The sequence below is a fragment of the Erigeron canadensis genome, chromosome 6, assembly GCF_010389155.1.
Source record: "Erigeron canadensis isolate Cc75 chromosome 6, C_canadensis_v1, whole genome shotgun sequence".
Classification (NCBI taxonomy): domain Eukaryota; kingdom Viridiplantae; phylum Streptophyta; class Magnoliopsida; order Asterales; family Asteraceae; genus Erigeron; species Erigeron canadensis.
Window position 1 is genome coordinate 43,657,109 of NC_057766.1, and position 20,964 is coordinate 43,678,072.

At 32.4% G+C, this 20,964-nt stretch overlaps 4 protein-coding genes across 5 annotated transcripts; 2 read left to right on the plus strand and 2 right to left on the minus strand.

Moving 5' to 3' along the window:
• The first annotated feature begins 246 nt into the window (after window positions 1-246).
• Window positions 247-1,840, plus strand: LOC122604979 (transcription factor LAF1-like). Its single transcript, XM_043777834.1, has 3 exons — window positions 247-385; window positions 1,040-1,169; window positions 1,348-1,840. The coding sequence occupies exons 1-3, from the start codon at window positions 247-249 to the stop codon at window positions 1,838-1,840; spliced, it is 762 nt and encodes a 253-aa protein (XP_043633769.1).
• A 71-nt stretch (window positions 1,841-1,911) lies between these two features.
• On the minus strand, window positions 1,912-4,481 carry LOC122603221 (25.3 kDa vesicle transport protein). The gene is made up of 5 exons (XM_043775870.1): window positions 4,194-4,481; window positions 3,546-3,718; window positions 3,262-3,411; window positions 3,016-3,083; window positions 1,912-2,193 (listed from the first exon to the last, which is right to left on the minus strand). Exons 1-5 carry the CDS (start codon window positions 4,391-4,393, stop codon window positions 2,095-2,097), a joined length of 690 nt encoding a protein of 229 aa, XP_043631805.1. The 5' UTR covers window positions 4,394-4,481; the 3' UTR covers window positions 1,912-2,094.
• Window positions 4,482-16,166: 11,685 nt separating this feature from the next.
• LOC122603219 (myb-related protein 308-like) lies at window positions 16,167-18,292 on the plus strand. 2 transcript variants are annotated; one of them, XM_043775866.1, is made up of 4 exons: window positions 16,167-16,272; window positions 16,605-16,846; window positions 17,020-17,149; window positions 17,552-18,292. In XM_043775866.1, exons 2-4 carry the CDS (start codon window positions 16,690-16,692, stop codon window positions 18,168-18,170), a joined length of 906 nt encoding a protein of 301 aa, XP_043631801.1. In that variant the 5' UTR covers window positions 16,167-16,272; window positions 16,605-16,689; the 3' UTR covers window positions 18,171-18,292. The 2 variants fall into 2 exon arrangements, with proteins under 2 accessions (XP_043631801.1, XP_043631802.1); XM_043775867.1 differs by lacking the exon at window positions 16,167-16,272 and having other exon boundaries at window positions 16,551-16,846.
• On the minus strand, window positions 18,279-19,630 carry LOC122603222 (remorin-like). Its single transcript, XM_043775871.1, has 5 exons — window positions 19,336-19,630; window positions 19,198-19,248; window positions 19,009-19,096; window positions 18,837-18,918; window positions 18,279-18,652 (listed from the first exon to the last, which is right to left on the minus strand). Exons 1-5 carry the CDS (start codon window positions 19,496-19,498, stop codon window positions 18,458-18,460), a joined length of 579 nt encoding a protein of 192 aa, XP_043631806.1. The 5' UTR covers window positions 19,499-19,630; the 3' UTR covers window positions 18,279-18,457.
• Between the last annotated feature and the right edge of the window lie 1,334 nt (window positions 19,631-20,964).

The window sequence follows — 20,964 nt, forward strand, 5'->3', positions numbered from 1 at the left end:
TCAGACAACGTACATTCCCTTATAAATACCTGATATTCATCTACGTTCAGTTCCATCCGTCCATGAATATATCTCTTTCTACAGTCTCCTTCTACTATTGTACGTACACTTTCACATTCCTAGGATTTAGCTAGCTGCTAGCTAATTAACAAAAGCAAATCTACCAACGAATCATAAACTTTTATCTTTTGAAAACTTTTTTGTGGGATCAAGTATCGATCTGTCACTAGCTTTGAAAGAGCGAGCATGAGGTGCAAGCCATCAAATAATAAGCTAATGGTGAAGTACAAGAAGGGGCTATGGTCCCCCGATGAAGACCAAAAGCTAACATCTTATGTCATGAACTATGGCCATGGCTGTTGGAGTTCGGTCCCTATTAATGCAGGTAACTAATTACGAGTAGTTAACTTCATTCATTTGACTGCATATATATGATACAATTGAACATCAGCCTGATCAAGTTTTTGCTAACAAATGCGCGCATGATCATCATATAACCCAAAGGCCTTATTGGTCCTATTGATATATGAGGTCCATGGTGTAATACTATTTAGACCTCTCCCAAATGACTACTCCATCACTTCTTCATCAGTTTTGTCACATTAATTAGCACTTTATCATATATTTTTTCCAATTAATTTCCACACCAGAACGAAAAAAAACACACATTTTACAATAATAAGATAATGAGGAGCATTAAGAGGTTCATCATATATGTTCACAAAAGGAAACTGGTTAGGATAATCCGCCCCATGACTTCAATTTATCAAAGGTTACAATGTAGTGGATAATATTAATAACACTACATATTCTTCGAACTTTACTAATCCTTGATTTTGCCTAGCCATCTAAATTACATATCTATCGCTAAAAACTTGTCCCGTTTTGATTTTGGATCTATCATCTCTATCTCTTTAATACTAGATCATGCATGCCATTAGAAGAAAAGGCCGGCTAGCATCGGATTATGAGTTATTTCGCGATCCAGTCATATATCGTTGTTTAAATAACTGATGTCACATGATCTTCATTAATTTAGGTTTACAGAGGAACGGAAAGAGTTGCAGATTAAGATGGATTAATTATCTAAGGCCAGGATTAAAGAGAGGGGCCTTTTCCTATGATGAAGAAGAAATCATCTTCACACTTCATGGCTTGTTAGGCAACAAGTAATTAACTGCCTAGCTTGTAGATATATATTTTCATTGATCACCGTATATTATAGTTGCAATCTTATGGGTTAACATAAGTACAACATATTGATGATTATCTAGCTAGCTAGCTAGGCAATGACATATATATATATAGGCTCATATGATTTGCTTTGTATTAAATTTTCAACATCAGGTGGTCTCAGATATCCCAATATTTGCCTGGAAGGACGGATAACGAGATAAAAAATCACTGGCATTCCCACCTTAAGAAAAGATTAGCTAAATCAGAACATCTTCAAGATCATCCTAAAGTTGATAACACAAGCTCAAATTTGTCCAGTGGCATGGATCATTCGGTCCCACCAGTTTCCCAGACCAACAGCAACTTACCAAAAATTTTATTTGCGGATTGGATTAGTCTGGATGAGTTTCAACCGGACTTTGGAAAGTCAAGTGATGAGCCAGCTGCTGCAGCTCTTAGCCACACTTGTACTGCTTATCAATCAAACACCAATGAGCATGAATGGCAGCGTAACGAAGGATCAACGATAGAGAGCATCGAAACTCGAAACTGTTTAGAAAATGGTATAAGTATTGAAGATATGTTTCATACCCAGATGACAATTGATCAGATTTTCGGATTTGATCATGGAGATTTCCGCATAGATGACTTCATGTATATATAGATATTGTACAATTTGTTAACTACGAATTTTTTTTATTTTCTAATCCAATTAAATAATCAAAGTACGTAGAACATCACTACTGTTACATCAAAAATTAATAGAGTATGTTACGTTGTTGTGTATGTTCATATATACATAGAAGTTAATTAATTAATTACATTTTCTGATCATATATATATGGTTTGCCAATTAATTAAGCTATAGCTTTCAGTTAATAATCTTTCTCTTTTCTTGAGATGATGAAGCTAGCTAGATTAGTACATTCGATCTCTTGCTCTTAATAAGATGCTCCACAAAAGAACGAACACAACCACGAAGATGATTGTGATTGGTGTCCATTTCACAGCAATAACCTGTGACATTTAAGTTTATAAGTATTAGCTACTTAATTTACACAAAAAAAAAAAAATGTATATATGACGTACATTTGAAGTTTTTAATTTTTATACGTATACTAGTCTTAATACCCGTACGATGTAAGGTAACTATATAAATTGTATTTTAAAGAAATTCGAATACGCCTTATACATGATTCGTGAGTATGAAATTGTTGTTAAAGTAAATCAATGATTGAAACTAAATTATAATAAATAACAATGATAAATTTAACATATGTTTAGTTAGAATTTTGGAGTTAACTTAAGTTTTAGAACCACATCAAAATCAGAACTTGTAAGCATAGTAGACGATGTACATAGTTTTGTGATTTTGGATCGTAAACTCAAACTTAACTTTTAAAATCTTCATGTTAATAACTTATTATAACTAATATAAGTCATAGGAGTTGAAGAATTCAGAAAGAAAAATAGACCATTTATTAATAAGAAAACGATTAATCACGAAAGGTTATAATGTCTTTTGTATTAATAAGTCAAGAGTTAGAGTTTAGTTATAAGTCTAATAGTTAAGAAATTGAATTTTTATACAACTAAAAAAGCTAATATAACAAATTTAATAAATTAAAAGGATACGTGTTAGAGTTTAATTATAAGTTTAATGAGAAAATTGAATTTATATATAACTGTGAAAACTAAATTAACAATATAAATAAATTAAAAAGACACGTGTTGATCAAAATTTACGCCACATGTCGTTTCAAGAACATGTTAATCCTGTTTTAGTTTATTGGTAGATAAAGTGTGTATATACATGCATGCGATGAGTATTCAGTTTACCTCTAGAGTCTTGGATCCCCACACCGGAGAAGTACTTTTATGGGCTGTCATCATTCTCATCATGATATCTGAAATCCATAATTAATTTGAAAAATCACAATTAATTAGCTAGTACAACTTTTGCAGGTCGTAAAAATGTATACTCTATGTTTTAATTAATATATATTGTATTTAACGGACTGCATGCTAATGCCTGCACCAAATAAATATGTCGATAATGAAGTGGGAGTAATTAATTAAGTTCACCTGATCTTCTCCTCCTTTCAATAACCAACGACATTTGTTCAGTATGAACATCTTCGAACTCTTGTGTGTGGTTACAACTTAGCAGCTTCGACAAATTCGCCTGAGTCCTTGTATCGACATATTGTCTTCTGACATTGCGAATAATGTTATCTGCATGAGTCAGAATTAAATACAGTAATTAATTAAATTAGGAGCTAGCTAGCGTCCTGAAATTCACTTATATGCACGAATTTGATTGAACGTACAAACAGAGAGACTGATCCCTATATATATATATGTTTTACCAAATTTGACAAAGCTGTAGGGTTTAGTTATTTGGTTTACAAGTTCCGGATGATGATCATGAATCTTGTCACCAAATTCCTTTTGCAAATCTTGGAGGTAGTGGAATGCAAGCTTTCTTGGATATGATTCTTCACATAATGTAATGAAACATATACCATTCCTCACCATGTAGCTTCAATATATATAAATTATCAATATTAATTAGATCAACTTTCATGAATGTTTAGATATATAGACTACTAATTTAACAACAGTGATCACTTAATTAAACAATACTACAAATATCTACCCAACTTAATTTCTAGAATTAATAAAAAATTTCCGAAAAAAAACTTTACATATTAGTAACCATCTGTCCCATTTTAAATGAGTTAGTTTGACTTTCAAAGTGTTTTTTTTTTTTAATTTTGCCCGTAAATTAAATATATTTTGTTGTGTTATATAATATTTGATATAAAATATGTGAATTGATTGAGTTTTTTAATTTATTTCTCAATGGTATAAGTTTTATTAACTATTATAAAATACATACAAAAATATTTACGGTCAAAGTTAAAAGAAAAAGACTTTGAAAATCAAATTAGGACATAAAATGGGACCAAGGAGTAATTTGTTGCAGTGTTAATGGAATTGAAAATGAAACATACTAGAAGCAATGGGGATGAATGAAAATGGTGGCAGATGAAGGTGGCAAGGCCGCAATGGAGATTTCATGGAGCAACAACTCTGCATGTTTCCTGAAATTTGTGATGATGTCATCATCGACTACTTGATTAATGTGATCGGGTCCTTGCTGTGAGATGGGCAATCCATCACTTATCCTTCCAACTATTGTTAGCTTCACCATGGTGTACACGTACGTAACGTCCAACTGATGATCTTCTAACTTTTGTTTGGTCAGAATATTGACAAATTGACCATATATAATTTGCTTTCAGAAGTTTAATTGTGGATTGGAATATGGACTTAATATAGAAGGAATATATGGTCATGAAAAGGAAATTGACTGGAAATGTGACGGATAGTGGAGAAAGTGATTCTTTTGTCTTTTTGTTGTAAAAAGTAACTCCATACACGCTTTCAAAACCTTAGCCTCCAAGAATTATCCAAAAACCACTAATTATTAAAAAAAAATCAAAAAGTGGGGAAAATTAATTAAAAGTCCTTTTAGGCTAAAAAAAAATTCAAGATATAATTTTTCGGTTCAGTTTTCCAAAAAATCAAACCGAACATAACTTAAAAGTATATATATTTTATTTTATTTAATATTTAAATTATCTTGTTATTATATTTATCACTTGTACTTAGCAAATTACGTTTACCTTTAACTTATTACTATAAAAAACTCACCGAATGTCACTGATAAAAAAATGTTTACTTTTACCGTTTTGTGGGAACTTTATGCTAAGCTAAGCTAAACAATTATACAGATCGTACGAGTAGTATTTTACAATATGTCAAGATTAGATATGTCTTTCTGGAAGTTCTGGTCACAAATTAAGTCAAATGGCCATGGATTTCGCTTTTGCTTTCTTCTACCTGGGCCAAACATATGAGGCTATTCTGTCAGTGGGCCAAATATATCAGGCCAAATCATTATCTGTATAGTTCTACTCATCATATTGGGCCTATTGGCACGAGGTTTATGAAAATACTTGAGAGTTGAGATAACAGAATTTGCATTTAAAAAACAACATTAACTAGCTTCATCCAACTAACTAAAATCACATAATATGCCCGAAATACGTAATCCTTAGCACCCACTTGAGTATCATGTGTTTTAATATAATCTCTTTGTCATACATTCTGTCACGAAGATACACATTTTCTTTTTGTAATTCTTTTACCGTAAATTACTCAATTTTGTCCTCTGTTCGATCGGCAAATAGCTACTCTCTCCGTCCCGTTTTAATTATCCTGTTTTGAATAGTCAAGTCTTTTTCTTCCGACTTTGACCATAAATATCTTTGTTTATGTTATATATTAGTTGATGAAAGTTATATCAATGAAAATACATTTAAAACCTAATCAATTCATATATGTTATATCATGTGTTATATAACATACACAAAAAAATTTACGGGTCAAAGTTGAAAGAAAAATACTCAAAAAGTTAAACTAGAACACTTAATATAGGACGGAATATGGGACGGAGGGAGTACGTTTTTTCCAGTGGATTTGCAATCTTGAAGTGCTTAACTAAGGAATGAACTTGCCAAAACTAAATGGGTAGTGTAGTTTTACATGTAATTCATTTGAAATTTTTTTTATGAAACTCTATATTTTTAGTACTATTTTCATGTATTTTTTTAGTTCAAAGGTAAATGGCAACCCCACAAATTATACACTTTAAATATTATACCTTCAATTTAAAGTTACATATTTATGAAATAGGGAAAAAATCTGTTTGTGTATGTAACTTGTCTGCAGCTACTATTGTAGGAAAGAAACTTTGTTTTGGTTCATTGTATGTAAGTTTGTTTCAAAACTGAACGAATTTTGTAAGAAATCGGCCATATACTAACGTGGCACCATCAAACATCTGATACGTGGCCTAATGAGAGACCACCACATCAGCATTTAACAAATTATTTACACGATTCGTTCAGTTTAGCAAATTACTTACATACAATGAACCAAAACAAATTTTCTTTCCTATAATAGTAGCTGAAGACAAGTTACATACACACACAAATTCTTTTCCTTATTTAATACTCCCTCCGTCCCATTTTAATTGTCCAATTTTGACGAGTCAAACCTTTTTCTTCCAACTTTGACCTTAAATATCTTTGTTTGTTTTATATATTAGTTGATTAAAGTTATATCAATTCATATATGTTATATCAAGTGTTATATAACACAAACAAAAATATTTACGGTCAAAGTTGAAAGAAAAAGACTCAAAAAGTCAAAATGGGACACTTAATATGGGACGGAGGGAGTACTATGTAATACAACAAAAGTCTCAAGACATTTTAAGTGCAGTTTCATTGGTTTCCAAAACAAAAACAAAAAAAAACTTATTAAAACCCTTAGAGATGACAAATGAAAATCCTTTTCTTGTAAAGTCACCAATTTTTGTGAGAAGCATGGTGTGTATGTTCTTGATTTAGATGCTCCTTATTATGTAGGGAGGGGCCGAAAGAACCATGATACAATTACTAAAAGGCACCACTTCCATTTTGATATATTCAATGAAACAATTGATTTTCAGTTGCAAAAACTTGATTCTAGGTTTCATGAGAAAGTTGTGAAGTTGTTAGAATTGAGCTCAGCTTTGGATCCAAGAGAGGGTTATAAATCACTCAAGATAGATTCTATTTGCAAACTTGCCAAAAAATATTATTCCACTGATTTCACTAAAAAAGAAATAGAGGTTTTGAAATTTCAGTTGAGGTATTTTGAAGCCAATGTAAAGGATCATCCGTTGTTGAGAAACTTGGAATCCAATTGCTAAACTATGCCAAGCCTTAGCAAAAACGAGAAAAGCAAGTCACTATTATCTTGTTGATAGGTTGATTCGACTTGTGTTGACCCTCCCGTGTCTACTGCAACTACCGAGCGTGCATTTTCAGCCATGAAAATTGTGAAAACTAGACTACGCAATAGAATAAGTGACGAGTTCATTTCTGATAGCCTGGTTCTCTATATTGAGAAGGATATTGCTTGAACTTTTAGTTTAGATTCAATTCTAGATGATTTTGATGATGTAAGAGAGCGTCGTGCGCAACTCAAACTTTCTGAATGAAAAATCTACTGTGAAGTGATCACGTAGTTATATATTTGTATATCTTATAATGTTGTATTTTGATTTTACGCTTTAGTATATATGGTGCTAAAAAAAAAAATTTTTTGGCAACCCCAGACCCAGAATCCTAGCTCCACCACTGCTTCCAATAGTCCCATGCCTGCTAGATTTCGCTCTGTAATGAATATAATGACGTATGGTTATGTACTTATGTTTTTTAAAGGTGAATTTCGCTGAAAATTTCATGTCACGATTCGACAATGGAAGGTCTAGCATACGTTGTATTAACCGGGTCCGCGCTAGAGAGCCCTGTTGAAGTAGAAATGACTATTTCAAACAACGATGTTGTTTGAAATGTGAAAACACTAGCTAAAGTCATAAACAACAATGGCCATCTTTTTTTTTTTTGAAAGGTTTGGATCATTTGCTCGCAACAGGGGATCTAGCTTACATTGTCTTAACTGGGTCCGCGCTAAAGAGTCCCCTCACCCTCAATACCTTGTAGGATAAGAAACTCCCAACTAAACCACCTGAAGGCACGACATTTAGTTGGGATAAAATCTTGCCCCCTCTGCAGGACTCAAACCTGTATCATTAGAGGATTTTATTGTGAAATTCTTGTAAATGTTTTTCCATATCTCGAACTCGAGAGCTCCAGTACGTAAAGCTGGTGCTCAACCACTGAGCTATAATGGGAAGCACACCACGATGGCCATCTAGTCTAGTATTTTAATCTAGTAAATTTTGCATTAAAAGTTTAAATTAATTGTGCCTGCTATTAAATGTGGAAGCTACTAGTTTTAATAGATCCCGGCGCGGGTTAATCTCAAACAACTACTTTTTCGGGCCTTCCTTTAATTATTTGCTTTGTATACAAAAATACATTTATGAAAAGAATATGTTAAGTCTAGTTTAAGTTTAAATCTATCAAATATATTAGCGACGGAGCCAGTATTTTTATTCTGGGTCGCTGAATATTTCATAATACGGAGTACTAATTAATAAGTATAAAAGTAAACTATAAAATTAAATTACATTAGTTTGGGCTTATCATTACCTTTAAAACTAATCATAAAAAATACTCAAAATATAGAGTTTTATAAATATAGTGCGGTTTTCATGACCACCTTTGATCACCTCATAGCTCCGCCACTAAACATTAGTCGAACTAATTACTACCGTTTTCTTTTTTGTCTTGTTTCTCTTTAATATTATTTTATCGTAAAAAGATAGTACTCGTACAACAGACTTAAACGGATATGATGAACCTTATTCCAAAAGGGAAAATGTTAAATAATCCACACGTGTTCAAAGTCATAAAAGCATCACTCGATCGATTCCTATGTTATGGGTAAAAGATAGTCAAATAAAGTAATCTCCGGGCCACGTAATTCATTACATCTCACTTACGGGCAGCCGCAATCTTTTACTACATCTCAAACTACATGTTTCCTTAAGTTGTTTATAACTTTAATTTATTTTTTTTCACCGAATAAAACATTTTTATCTGAAATATCTATAATATTATAATAAAATTATTTATAACATATATCTCTCAACTTTTAAAATAATTATATCACTATCTTTATATAAATCACTTTTATATTAATACCTACACCGCTACCACCAGCCTTTGCAGTCATCATCACATCGCCGCATTACGCAGACGTTTGTCTAAAAATTATTTTAACTAATGAAAACCATGAGGTTCTGTACCTATGTTTAATATATGACAACTACACATTCAATTTTCCAATAATAAAATGGTATTTTAGGGTTATTTTGCAACTTAATGGAACAATTATAGTATTTAACATTTTATAATATTAATCGGAAATAAATTTACCTTAAAAATTTTTCCTTAACAAAAAGTTTGCACAACAATTTAACCACTGAATTTAAAAAGAAATTCATACAACAATTTGCCCAATGGATTTAAAAAATATCTATAGATTATTAAAGTTAGTTTAAGCTAAAACTACCTAGGATAAAATATTTTTATCTATTTTCTTTTTGGCGTTTTTTCAATTTAATTGTATACATAATTAGATATAAATTTGAAATACTAAAGTTATACACAATTTTTAAATATTGCGTGCAAACCTATTATTTTATATTATCTAAAGGAAAGTTGCCTTAACTATCTATTAACAAATCAAACTCTCTGTCATATTATGATTTGCTTGTATCATAATCTTAATCTTAATCTTAATCTTAATATATACTATAAGACAGTTGAACTAATAATTAATTAACCAATCACATCGCTTGATTTCATCAAATTGACTTTTGATGATGTCATCATTTAGATAAATTACAAATTAAAAATCATAATAATCATTATCCAAATATATTATTATATTAATATTTATATTAATTTGTAGAAAAAGTCTCATTAATTTATACTTTTTTGTTTTTCATCAATAATTTACACTTTTTAGCCTTGAATACTTCATTTATATTTATTTTTAGCCATCAACTTGACAGAAATTTTTTAAATTTACAATCATTTAATTAAATAAAAAAAATTAACATATGAAATATTTTCTACAAAAAATAGTTTGAAAACCTAATGACTTATTAACAAATATTAGAAGAATCCTAATTGTTATCAAAGAACATAAAAACAATCCTAATTGTTATCATATTATCATGGAATAAGTTATTGAAAATAAACATATGCATATTATGAAAGCACATCATGATTAAATACATATACTTGAATGTCAAGTACATGATTACAAATATGTTTATATTTTAATTCTTAATTTTTTTTCCTAATAATATCACATTATGAGTACACATGTTTCAAAATATTCTATAATGGAGAAATTATTATATATAGCATGTGCCTTGTGGAATGACTACGACAAATAATTCCATCAGTATGTCTAGGCTAATAATGACAGTGAGTAACCTATGATTATTGTACTATAACTTGCAAAATATAACACTTAAAACCGTGTTTTTTTAAAATTGTAAGCTTTTATGAATTAAATGTATGGAGATCTAATATTGTTAATATCGTAAATCTCGTGTCCAGTGTTGGATACGGGTCTAAAATCTAGTTAATTAACATTAGTTAATTATTCTGCCGTTCTAATAAAAAAAATAGTTATATTTTCTATTAAGAGTTTTATTAAATCTAAAAATGCAACTATATTAACCATCAAGAATAAAAATTTTGAATCAAGAATATTAAAACATAAAACAATTCAAATTTTCTTAAAAGTTAAAACCAACTTTTTTTAATGCCGCGTGGGCTAAAATGTTTGTATACATATAAAAATACTTATACAATTATATGCTATCATTTTCTAACAAAAAGTATCCAAAAGAAGCTCTGTGCGTTTTCGTTGATGATTGATTTTACGCATTTATAATTCCTTGTAGCACTTTCCCCGTGAACCACGTTGAATAAGCCTTTTTGCCACACTAAAGGTCGAAAAGTCCGAAATACCCCTTTTAGAATTCAACACGTAACAAACAATTTTGCACAAAATATTTACAATAATAAATCAAGGGACCTAAAAAATTAAATTTATACTTGTAAGGATATGTGACATTAGCACCCTAGAAATAGAGATTTACGGTTTCAAAACTTCTTCCATGGTTCGGTTCATTGAAACATTAATCTATCCACCCATTTTTTATTTTTTTTTCTTTTTAATTAGCTTAATAATGAAATAATATGGGGAAAAATGAGATATTGTAAGAGATGCAATTCCTATTTTTTTTTTTTTTAAATAAAAATATAAAAAGAAAAAAACGTGTAGAAGATACTGATGTGGAATAAAGATAATATGGAATTAAGATGGGAAATAAGGATGGATGCATATCATCCTTCTAACATGAGATGGCATCGGACCGGGTATGGGCCGGGTTTAACTAATCCCGAACCCGGTTAAAAAAAGGCCCGGATCCGGACCCGACGGGTCCCCGTTTACTTACTAACAGTCGGGTATCGAGTTTTCTCACGGGTAATCGGGATTTATTATTGGTATTATTCTTTAAAATACTAGTCATAACATTTGTAATGATGAAATTCTTTTTAGCTAAATTCAATGATGAATACTTAGTAACAGATCGAGCTTTTACTTTGACCAAAAGTTGTTCGACATTGCTACTGAATTTGAGATAGTATATACATAGAGCATAAATGCAACTTCGTTGTTAACTCGTTATTAACTTATTATGTAAAGCTTTCACTCTTTCCCTCGACGGTCACATAACCCTCATCCGGTCGGTGTCTTCCTACATATTTCTTCTCCCTGTATAAGGCTCCGATAAGTGTGATTTCTAAACTTGATTCCATGCGTAGAGCTTTCTTTTGGGCGGGTTCTTCACTGAATAAGAAAATACCTTGGGTTTCATAGGACAGGGTTATTTCCCATGTTGACTCGGGTGGACTTGGGTTAGGTAGTTTACAAAGCAAAAATCTTTCTCTTTTAAGTAAATGGTAGTGGCGTTTTCGAATGGAACCGGATAGTCTTTGGGGCCGAGTTGTTACAGCCATACATGCTTCCTCCAGGAATTGCACTCCCCTACCAGTCAGGAATAACCTCGTGGGAGCTTGGAAATCCATTGTTGGATTGAGCTCCCATATGTCCGAGTTTAACATCGATCTTGAGTGCATGTTTTCAGGCGTCTTAGGCAATGGTGATCGACTCAGATTCTAGATTGATAATTGGCTCGACAACAAACCTTTATACCTCTCTTAACCTGATTTGTTTAGACTAGAGAAATATAAAGATTGTCGGGTTAGAGATCGTTGTATAGGACAAGGTGCATTTTCGCAATGGGTGTGGTATTGGTCACACCCACCATCTTCGTCTACTGAGTTATATCAGCTCCAAAATATGCTTTCTAGGTTACAAGGTGTGAAGTGTTCCACTGCAAACGACTCACGGCTCAGGTCCTTAGATTCCTCACGCGGTTTCACAGTTAAATCCATGAAATCATGTATTCAAACAACAACATTTGGACCCAAGCATTAGGTTTTCCCTTGGAACAAGCTCGCTCCTATTAAAGTCAATGTTCTAGGTTGGAGAATTGAAATGGAGCGCATACCAACATATGATCAGCTCATCAACAAGAACATCCCCATTACATCATCATTCTGCTCCTTATGCAATCTCCACAATGAGTCAACTGAACACTTGTTCATTCACTGCCAATTTGCGAAAATCCTCTGGAGTTACATTCAATCTTGGTGCAAAACAAATAGCCCAATGATCAATGTCGTTGGACCGATCAAAATTAAAACTAAATACCAATAATTAGTACGAGTAAGTAGAGTATCGTATCCACAGGGAATCAAGGGAAAGTGTTAAACAAATTACAAAAGTTAATTGAACTAGACATAAACTTAAAACGATTTGATTGATTGATTAAAACTAAAATTGAGCATAAACTTAACAAAATAGACCATTCTCATGCTCCATGCTTTCAAATATGTAACCTAACTTATATTCATTGGAAATCACATAGACATGATTCGTTATAACGTTTTGATTGAATGAATTCAAGAACTATACTAATCGGTTGTGATGATTCATGATAACGAAAACCGGGGAATTGACACAACTAGACTTCTAATTCATTAAAATAAACTATAAGTTCATAAGAGATTCATTCAATAATCAATGATCAATTAACAAGTTAAAACCAAATGATAGATGAATTTCATTCAAGTCATGAACAACTAATCATTCAAACAATCCAAACAACATTAGATGTAAAAGACTAATAAAGGATTAAACATCTAATCCAACATGGATATGAGAAAGGTTGAACATAAAAGTCTTACATGATTGTTCACATGAGAATGATCAAAGAAAACCTAGCCTATAATCTTCATCATTGATTCTTCAATTAAGGCTTTGATCTCCATGAAAATATGAATTGATGATGAAATTGGGGTGTTGTGTGTGTTAGGAAACTGCCCAGGGATGAGAAAATATGAAGTGGTTACTTCCAAATTCGTGTATGAATGTGTTATAAACTGAAAAGTAATTAAATCCCTAATTTTCGGATTTTTAGTGCAGCTCTGGCTATCCCAGACTGCCTCCTGGCCATCCCAGACTACCCTCCAGAAATGGCAGTTTTCCAGATTTTTTCCTTGACACTTCTTGACTTGATTCTCGACTTTGCTTGACTTCTTAATGATCCATTTAACTTCAATTTGTCACCAAAAACCTGAAACACTTAAACAAACATAAACACGCCCTAATCGTCTATTAACATTCACAAAACATGTTCGTTTTCATATTTTAAGATTAGACAAATTAGGCGTTTATCACCCAAAGCCTACTAATCTAAAGCAGCTCCTCAAACCCCAGGTTCCCCCGAGCACAACCCCACGAAAGCAGAGACTTATACACCTTATCCATATCGCGTACTACTGGACGATTTGGAAATGCAAGAACGATTGTATATTCTCTAGAAAACAACCCTCTACTCGGTTTGCAATAAGAGACCTCAAAGGCACGAGCTTTCAGTGGTTATCGAATAGATTGACCTCCCTAGGAATCAACTGGCCCAGTGGAGTAGTTTCAGTTTGTAATTCTTACTTTTATACGTTTCTCTGACCATTGTATGCTTCTCCTAGCTTCTCGCTAGAGTTCATATCAATAAAATTTCTTTTTTAATGTTCAAAAAAAAAACTTAGAGAAAATGCCACAAATGGTCCCTGTGGTTTGTCATATTCGCATTTTGCCCCCTGTGTTTTTTTTCGTTGCAACCAGTCCCTTATTTTTTTTGTTGTTGCTAAAAGCCCCTAACACTAACTTCTGTTAAATTTGGCCGTTAAATGAGGGTATATTAGTCTATTCAACTCTATCATTTCTCTCATCTCTATCAATTATCATCATCTTCATAGATCATCATCATGAACCCAGATCACATATAAAAATTAAATCCACATCAAAACCCAAATTTGAATTGTTAAGCATTTAAATTCGGTATCACAATATAACACATAATTAAAACCCAACCTAAATTAACTAATCAAAAACAACAAACAAAAATATATTCAAAATCCTAATATAAGAACATTACATAATGTGAACACTAGAACACTTACACAGAACATAACATATTCTACATAAAGATGAACTACACTAGCTTTAGATCCACCAAAGACACGTGCATCTATCATCAAAAATAGGTAATGAAAATATATACTACAATACAAAAACACTCCATTACTTTACTGATAATATCATCAAATTCATGACTAAGTAAATAGAAAGTGAAAAATGAAATCTAAATATTTATAAGTCACACAAGCACCCTCTCAATGGAAACCCCATAGATCTGAAGAAACTTTCCATGGGATCATCAATCTAGTCTTTGTCGTTAATCTAATGCTTGTCGCACCATCACCAGTTCTCCTCACCTTTGACGATATCCTCACTGAATCCTGTAATTTCGTTGCTCATCGTCACCGTCTCAAGTTAGCTTTACCACTACAGATTGGATTCAGATCGCTTGTTTTTGGCCAGATTTGGGAGGTGGGGGTTTTGGAGAATCTACAATTGATGAAGACGGGGAGATTGGTTTGGTGGTGGCCTGGTGGGTCGCTTCGATATATCATATAGATATGATGGTTTACAGATATATAGATAGATAGATATTGATATGATTTAGGGTTGGGAATATGTGGTTGGTGGTTCTTGAGAATGAAGACATGTACAGAGTCAGGCACAGATAGGTTTTTTTTATGTATTGTTAATTAAAATACTTTTTATCATATATAGTCCTTGTGGTTACCAAATGGACGATTATACCCTCGCGCGGTTCACATGTGAAAGGTTTTAATGGCCAAATTTAACAGAAGTTAATGCCAAAGGCTTCTGGCAACGAAAACGAAAAAGACAGGGACTAGTTGAAACGAAAAAAAATACAGGGGTCAAAATGCGAATGTAACAAACCACAGAGACCATTTGTGACAATTTCTCAAAAACTTATTATGTAAAAACATATTATTACTACTATTATTATTATGTACGTAATGTAATATATAAAAATCGGGTATACGGGTTCGGGGCCGGTTTCAGGTATACAGGTAAGGTATATGAGTTTTCATATAGAACCGGACTCGGACCCGAACCTGCTATAAAAACTTAAACTATCCTCATACCCGGCCCTAGACCCGCATACCCGGCCCAAAAATATCGGGTTTCGGATTTTCCCATCGTGTACGGGTTTCTTTGCCATCGAGATTGATATTGGTATCATTGTTTTTGATTGATTTATCACGCTCGATAAACATTACAACATAACATAATGTATGTGTAGATGATACATGAAGGTGATAGATTTATTAAAATATATTAATAGAGGGAGTCTCTTACATAGTTACACTAAACTCATTATTTAAATGGAAAATAATAAATCCTCTTAAATATGTTTTTTTATAAAAATTTCTAACTATGAGATTATAACAATTGGTAGAATCAAATGATAAAATTAAAAAAGAAAATAAGTGATTGTTTTTTTTTTTTTAGGTTTTTTCGAATCGATAGAAGTTTTGTTGGCCTAGAAGGTCTTTTTAGGCGTCTAGTAAAGGAAATAGAGTTGTCCGGTTTTAGGTTTTTAAAAAGATTATTAGGCAATTTATTAATAACATATAGAATTTTCCAATCTAAATATGAGTATATACTAACACTGAGTACTGGTAACTTTTTATGCCTGTTTAGACTTGGAGAGATTTAAAAGGAGACTTGGAAGTGGCAAAAAAAAAAACAAACACACACACACAAAATCTTTAATAAAGAAAAAAAGCAGTCAGAAAATTAGCCTTGTTAATTATTTGATAGGGTTACAGAGACAGTACAATTACACCAAGTGTGTCAAGTCTTTCTCATTCATAACTTTTTTTAAGCTAAAAACAAAACAAAAAACTCCAAAACATTTCTACAGAAAAACGTTTTTCCATAGATGTAAACTCAACATTTCCGTCATCTTTTTTTCCGGTAACAATGCTCTATTTAATTACACTTACTAATTATCTATCTATATCATTATCAACCATCTTTTTGTTGCATTCTACATTATGTATGTATGCATATATGTATGTATAATTTTAACCTTCACTTCTAGACACACTATATGTTTGACTTTCATGTGAAGACGCCATCAGTCATGGTCATGTAACACGTTTAATTGTTGCAATTATTTTAGTACCATTAGTTCAACTTTTTATATATATATATATATATATATTTCTTATTTTCCTTCCATATATATGGTTTTTCAATTAAGTTTTTTGACATTTGTTTTTTGGGTGGCGAATTTTTCTATGCAGATACAGAATAGTAGTAGTACAGGGTTGCTGGATTCGTCAGTCTTTGGACTTAATTACTTTGTGAGAAAAAAGGAGCCGGTGTTGAATGAGAAAAAAAGGGGGGAAGAAAATGGGAAGAGCACCATGTTGTAACAAAGGTGAAGTCAAGAAAGGCACTTGGACTCCTGAAGAAGATAAATTGCTAGTTGATTATATCACCAACAACGGTCACGGAACGTGGCGTTCTTTCCCTAAACTCGCAGGTTTACAAGTCGATAGTAATTATTGTTTGCTCATGATAGAGTTGTTACTTAATTATGTTGGTGTATGATCATATGTATATATACGGTGTTTGATATTATAACATGTTTTGTGTAATCATATCTGTTTCCTGTTGGCTTTTTGGTATAATTTTGGGGCTGATGATGTGTTATAGGACTTCAAAGATGTGGAAAAAGTTGTCGTCTTCGTTGGACAAACTATCTTCGTCCTGATATTAAACGTGGTGCTTTTAGTTTTGAAGAAGAAGAAACAATCTTTCATCTGCACGGCTTGTATGGTAACAAGTAATGAACCCCACTTTTTACCTTGTATATCTTCTTGCTACTTATTTAATGGAACCGTAGGAACAATTCACGGACCTTTAAAGCCACGGTAGAGACTACTTCCCAAAACTTGTAATACCAATAGATCTTAAAAACATCTTTGGGGAGAACTTTTACTAAAACCTTGAGGAGAAATTTTACAAAAGATTGTCCTTATTTGATCCGGTCAAATGGTGGTTTCAATATCAGTTTCTGAGGTAACTATATGCATGTTAATGTAGTTTAATTTGTAGTTATGTGTTGTGAACCCCAAACAACTGTCTGTTTTAGCTCACAGAGGTACCTAAGTCTGTCTACACATTTGGGCTGGACCAACTAACTAACCCATTCTCTGATAGTATTTGTATATTGTGTTTTAAACAGGTGGGCAGCTATTGCATCACAGTTACCAGGAAGAACCGACAACGAGATAAAGAATTACTGGAACTCTCATTTACGAAAGCGAATCTTTAACAAATGTAGAACCCTGCAAACCAACCCAGCCACCGATTTAGCAGAGACGAAAGACACGTTACCAACAACTCACCACCGCACACCAGATTTAAAGAACACCCGAGAGGAGGAGGAGGAGGAGGCTGATGGTGAAGACAGGTTGTCGATGGAACCAATGCTTCTTAGCCCAGCAACTGTCATAAGTGACAGCAATAACATTCTACACGAATGGGGCACTGGAGAAACATTTGAGAAGCATTTGGGTTTTGACAAGGTGGAAAGTGAAATATCAATTTGTCAACCCGTAAAGATTGAATTAGAATCTGTTCTTACAAAGCAGCCAATACCTCATCTAGGCGTCACCTCTACTAGTGAATATTCTAGCAATCATGGTGTCAAGGAGCATATCAGATTAAAGGAAGAAGCAGAAGAGATAACTAATGATTTAGAGTCTGATGAGAACTCGTGTGAAGAGGGGGATGCATCAGATATAACATTGGATTTGCTGCTCGATTATCCCAACGATGGTGAATATTTGCAATATGTATAAGGTGAGTTGTGTTAGAACTCTAGCTTGACAAAAAATAATATGAGTACTAGTAGTGTTCACATTAGAACTGAGAGCTTATGTTTGATCAAACTCAGTTGATGAATAAAATTGTCAATTCCAAACTTGTTTTATCATAAATAAATGGATAATATACATACATATACATATGCACACAAAATAATGAAACATTAAAACAATCATATACCATAAGAATGAATGTAAGCACACACCAACAAATAAATTAAATCAAAGGCCTGAAAGACAAATTCAACATTTTATTAGCACTACTAAAACCATCCCAGGAGTTTCTTTGGTGTTTCACCAGTAGCCCGACACTTAGCCGCCATCTCTTCTGCCTTGAGAAGCTCTTCTCCGCATTTGGCTTCTGTGAGTGCCCTCTTTTCTTCTGCCTTTTTGTGAATAAGCGCTATCTTGTTCTTCATCTTTTCGATATACTTGGCCTTCTTTTTCTCCAAATCCTCCTGCTCACCAATTTCAAAAGCCTAATTAGATCCTATTTATTTCACAATTGCTACTCTGGGTTCTATTTATATGATATGAAAACAAACAAAGATGTCATAATTGACAAGTATGTTGGTTATGTTCAAGTTTAAACCTACATAGATGTTAGTTTATAGAACAATAAACAAGAATTCAAAACCTTACCTCAATCTTTTTCAACTCGGCCTCTAGTTCGGCTTTCTTGCTGTTTTCCCATGCTCCGATGGATGATAGCTTCTGTTGAGCTCTGTTTACAATCAAACTATTATCAGTTTTTCCATACATAAACAATACTACTGATCAATAATTCACATAGAATAAGGTGTGTTATTAGTACCTGTTCTCAACTTTAGATTTCTCACTTTCTTCCCATGCTTTAATAAGTGCCTCTTTCTTCTCTGTTGCTACTTTAGCAAGAACTTCATCTAAACAAGCAACAAGTATATCTTCCCTTAATTAGCTATCAACAATAAATTAAAAATCTAAAATCATTTTCAGATATAATTTACTTAGATAGATTATATACCTCTGTTGATAGAACCCTCTTTAGGTTTCTCGTCACAATCCTCTGCTGGCTCTGTCATATTATCAAAAAAGGAAAGTTAGACGACATAATCTTGATAACAAAACAATACAAAAGGAAGGAGAGTATAGACTAAATTACTTTCGACAACGACTAGAGCTTTGGCATCATCGACAGGTTTGTCTTCATGAACAAGAGGTTCGACTGGCACTATTGCTTTCTCGTCCTCCTTGTCACATACAACGGGGGCCTCTGGGGCGCACTCGGGTGCTACTTCAACTTTCTTGGCTTCTTCAACTGCCATAATATCTTTGTTGAATTGAAACTTAGGAGTATTGTTATGAAAAAATAGAAAGATTGAAATGTGGTTGTAAAGGACAATGAGTATGATAGTCGTTATATATTGATGATGTTTTCAAGTATTGTATTATGAATTGCGTTGGCAAACCCTACCATTTAACAGTCTGTTGCTTCTTTTGGTTTCTTAAATTATTTTATTTCAAATTAAAGATTTTTCATAAAGATACCAAGAGCCGTTGGTTGTTTTTTTTTTTCCTTAATAAAAAAAGCAGCATGCCACTTTTAGTTGCTTTTTTCTGTTTTTCCTTCACTTTTTTGTAAAAAAGAAAACCATAAAAAACATATTTTCATCTAGAAAATTGATAACTATGATTAAGTTAATAGGCTTAAAAACACCTTTAAAAAATAGATGTTGTTATATACTACTATACGAGAAACAAAATCATTAACTAATATCAATCACTTTGTGCAATATTTATCATCGTTTTTTTTTTAAATTTTAAATTTCATATATATATATACTCAATAGCAAAACATATGTATGTTGTTGGTGGACATTAACATACTCTCTTTTTCGTTGAAAGTTAGATGTTTAAATGATACACTTTCAAATTGCATGTGAAAGATATCGAAAGAGCTTATTGCGAATTTCACAAGACTCTTTTTTTAAAAACGAACGTATAAGTTGTAAGCCTATAACTTATTTTAAATCATGTTGAAAAGTCCACAAAGAATAGGTAGCACAAATTTAATATTGGGATTGCAATCAATATTTGGGTGATTATTGGTCTAACGGGGGATGCAATTGCTGTAAAGCTTAGCTAGAATATGCAATACAGATGATCATATTCATATATGTGGCAAGACTAAAGTTTGGTTGGTGAGTTTTCCACCCTTGATTCGCTCAATTCCTTAATCTCATGGGTATTTCAATTTTCAGCCCACCTGCAGCCTACTCTTGTTTTTTTAATTTATAGAAGAATCTTAATCATAATTTAGTATGATCCATATATATGATGATTACATTAAGTTTGGTTAATCATCAAAAGTAAGCGGGTGCATTAAGCTTTCCAAAACTTAATGTATCAGTACTGCTGATTATTATATAAAATGAAATAGGTGACGTATATACTTTTGAAGATTATTATATACATTGTAGAAATACAATTGGCATAAAGAAATGGCACTATCAACTGTCACCAACTCATCATCGGCCATTCCAAGAAAAAACAGAGATGCAGATTCTTTTGCAAGCAATTAACTTTGAGATTACCATTTTACAACTAAACAATTTAGTACTTAATTTGCATTTCTAACCCATAAATATGACTTTCTTTATTTTAAAAACTATTGTTGAAATAGTCATATTCAGTATATGATGCATAGAGGATGGCTAATGTAACAAATATGACCTCTATAAGTTAGATTTGGCAATAATGAACAAAATATAATATAGAGATTTGTTTGTAA

Coding starts and splice junctions, on each gene's coding strand:
- LOC122604979 (XM_043777834.1), top strand. CDS start 247: ATGAGGTGCAAGCCATCAAATAATAAGCTAATGGTGAAGTACAAGAAG. Junction 386..1,039: donor TTCGGTCCCTATTAATGCAG/GTAACTAATTAC, acceptor TCATTAATTTAG/GTTTACAGAGGAACGGAAAG. Junction 1,170..1,347: donor CATGGCTTGTTAGGCAACAA/GTAATTAACTGC, acceptor TTTCAACATCAG/GTGGTCTCAGATATCCCAAT.
- LOC122603221 (XM_043775870.1), bottom strand. CDS start 4,393: ATGGTGAAGCTAACAATAGTTGGAAGGATAAGTGATGGATTGCCCATC. Junction 3,719..4,193: donor ATTCATCCCCATTGCTTCTA/GTATGTTTCATT, acceptor TATATATTGAAG/CTACATGGTGAGGAATGGTA. Junction 2,194..3,015: donor GGGGATCCAAGACTCTAGAG/GTAAACTGAATA, acceptor TAAATGTCACAG/GTTATTGCTGTGAAATGGAC.
- LOC122603219 (XM_043775866.1), top strand. CDS start 16,690: ATGAGAAAAAAAGGGGGGAAGAAAATGGGAAGAGCACCATGTTGTAAC. Junction 16,847..17,019: donor TTCTTTCCCTAAACTCGCAG/GTTTACAAGTCG, acceptor GATGTGTTATAG/GACTTCAAAGATGTGGAAAA. Junction 17,150..17,551: donor CACGGCTTGTATGGTAACAA/GTAATGAACCCC, acceptor TGTTTTAAACAG/GTGGGCAGCTATTGCATCAC.
- LOC122603222 (XM_043775871.1), bottom strand. CDS start 19,498: ATGGCAGTTGAAGAAGCCAAGAAAGTTGAAGTAGCACCCGAGTGCGCC. Junction 19,097..19,197: donor AGAGGGTTCTATCAACAGAG/GTATATAATCTA, acceptor TTGCTTGTTTAG/ATGAAGTTCTTGCTAAAGTA. Junction 18,653..18,836: donor CCGAGTTGAAAAAGATTGAG/GTAAGGTTTTGA, acceptor ATTGGTGAGCAG/GAGGATTTGGAGAAAAAGAA.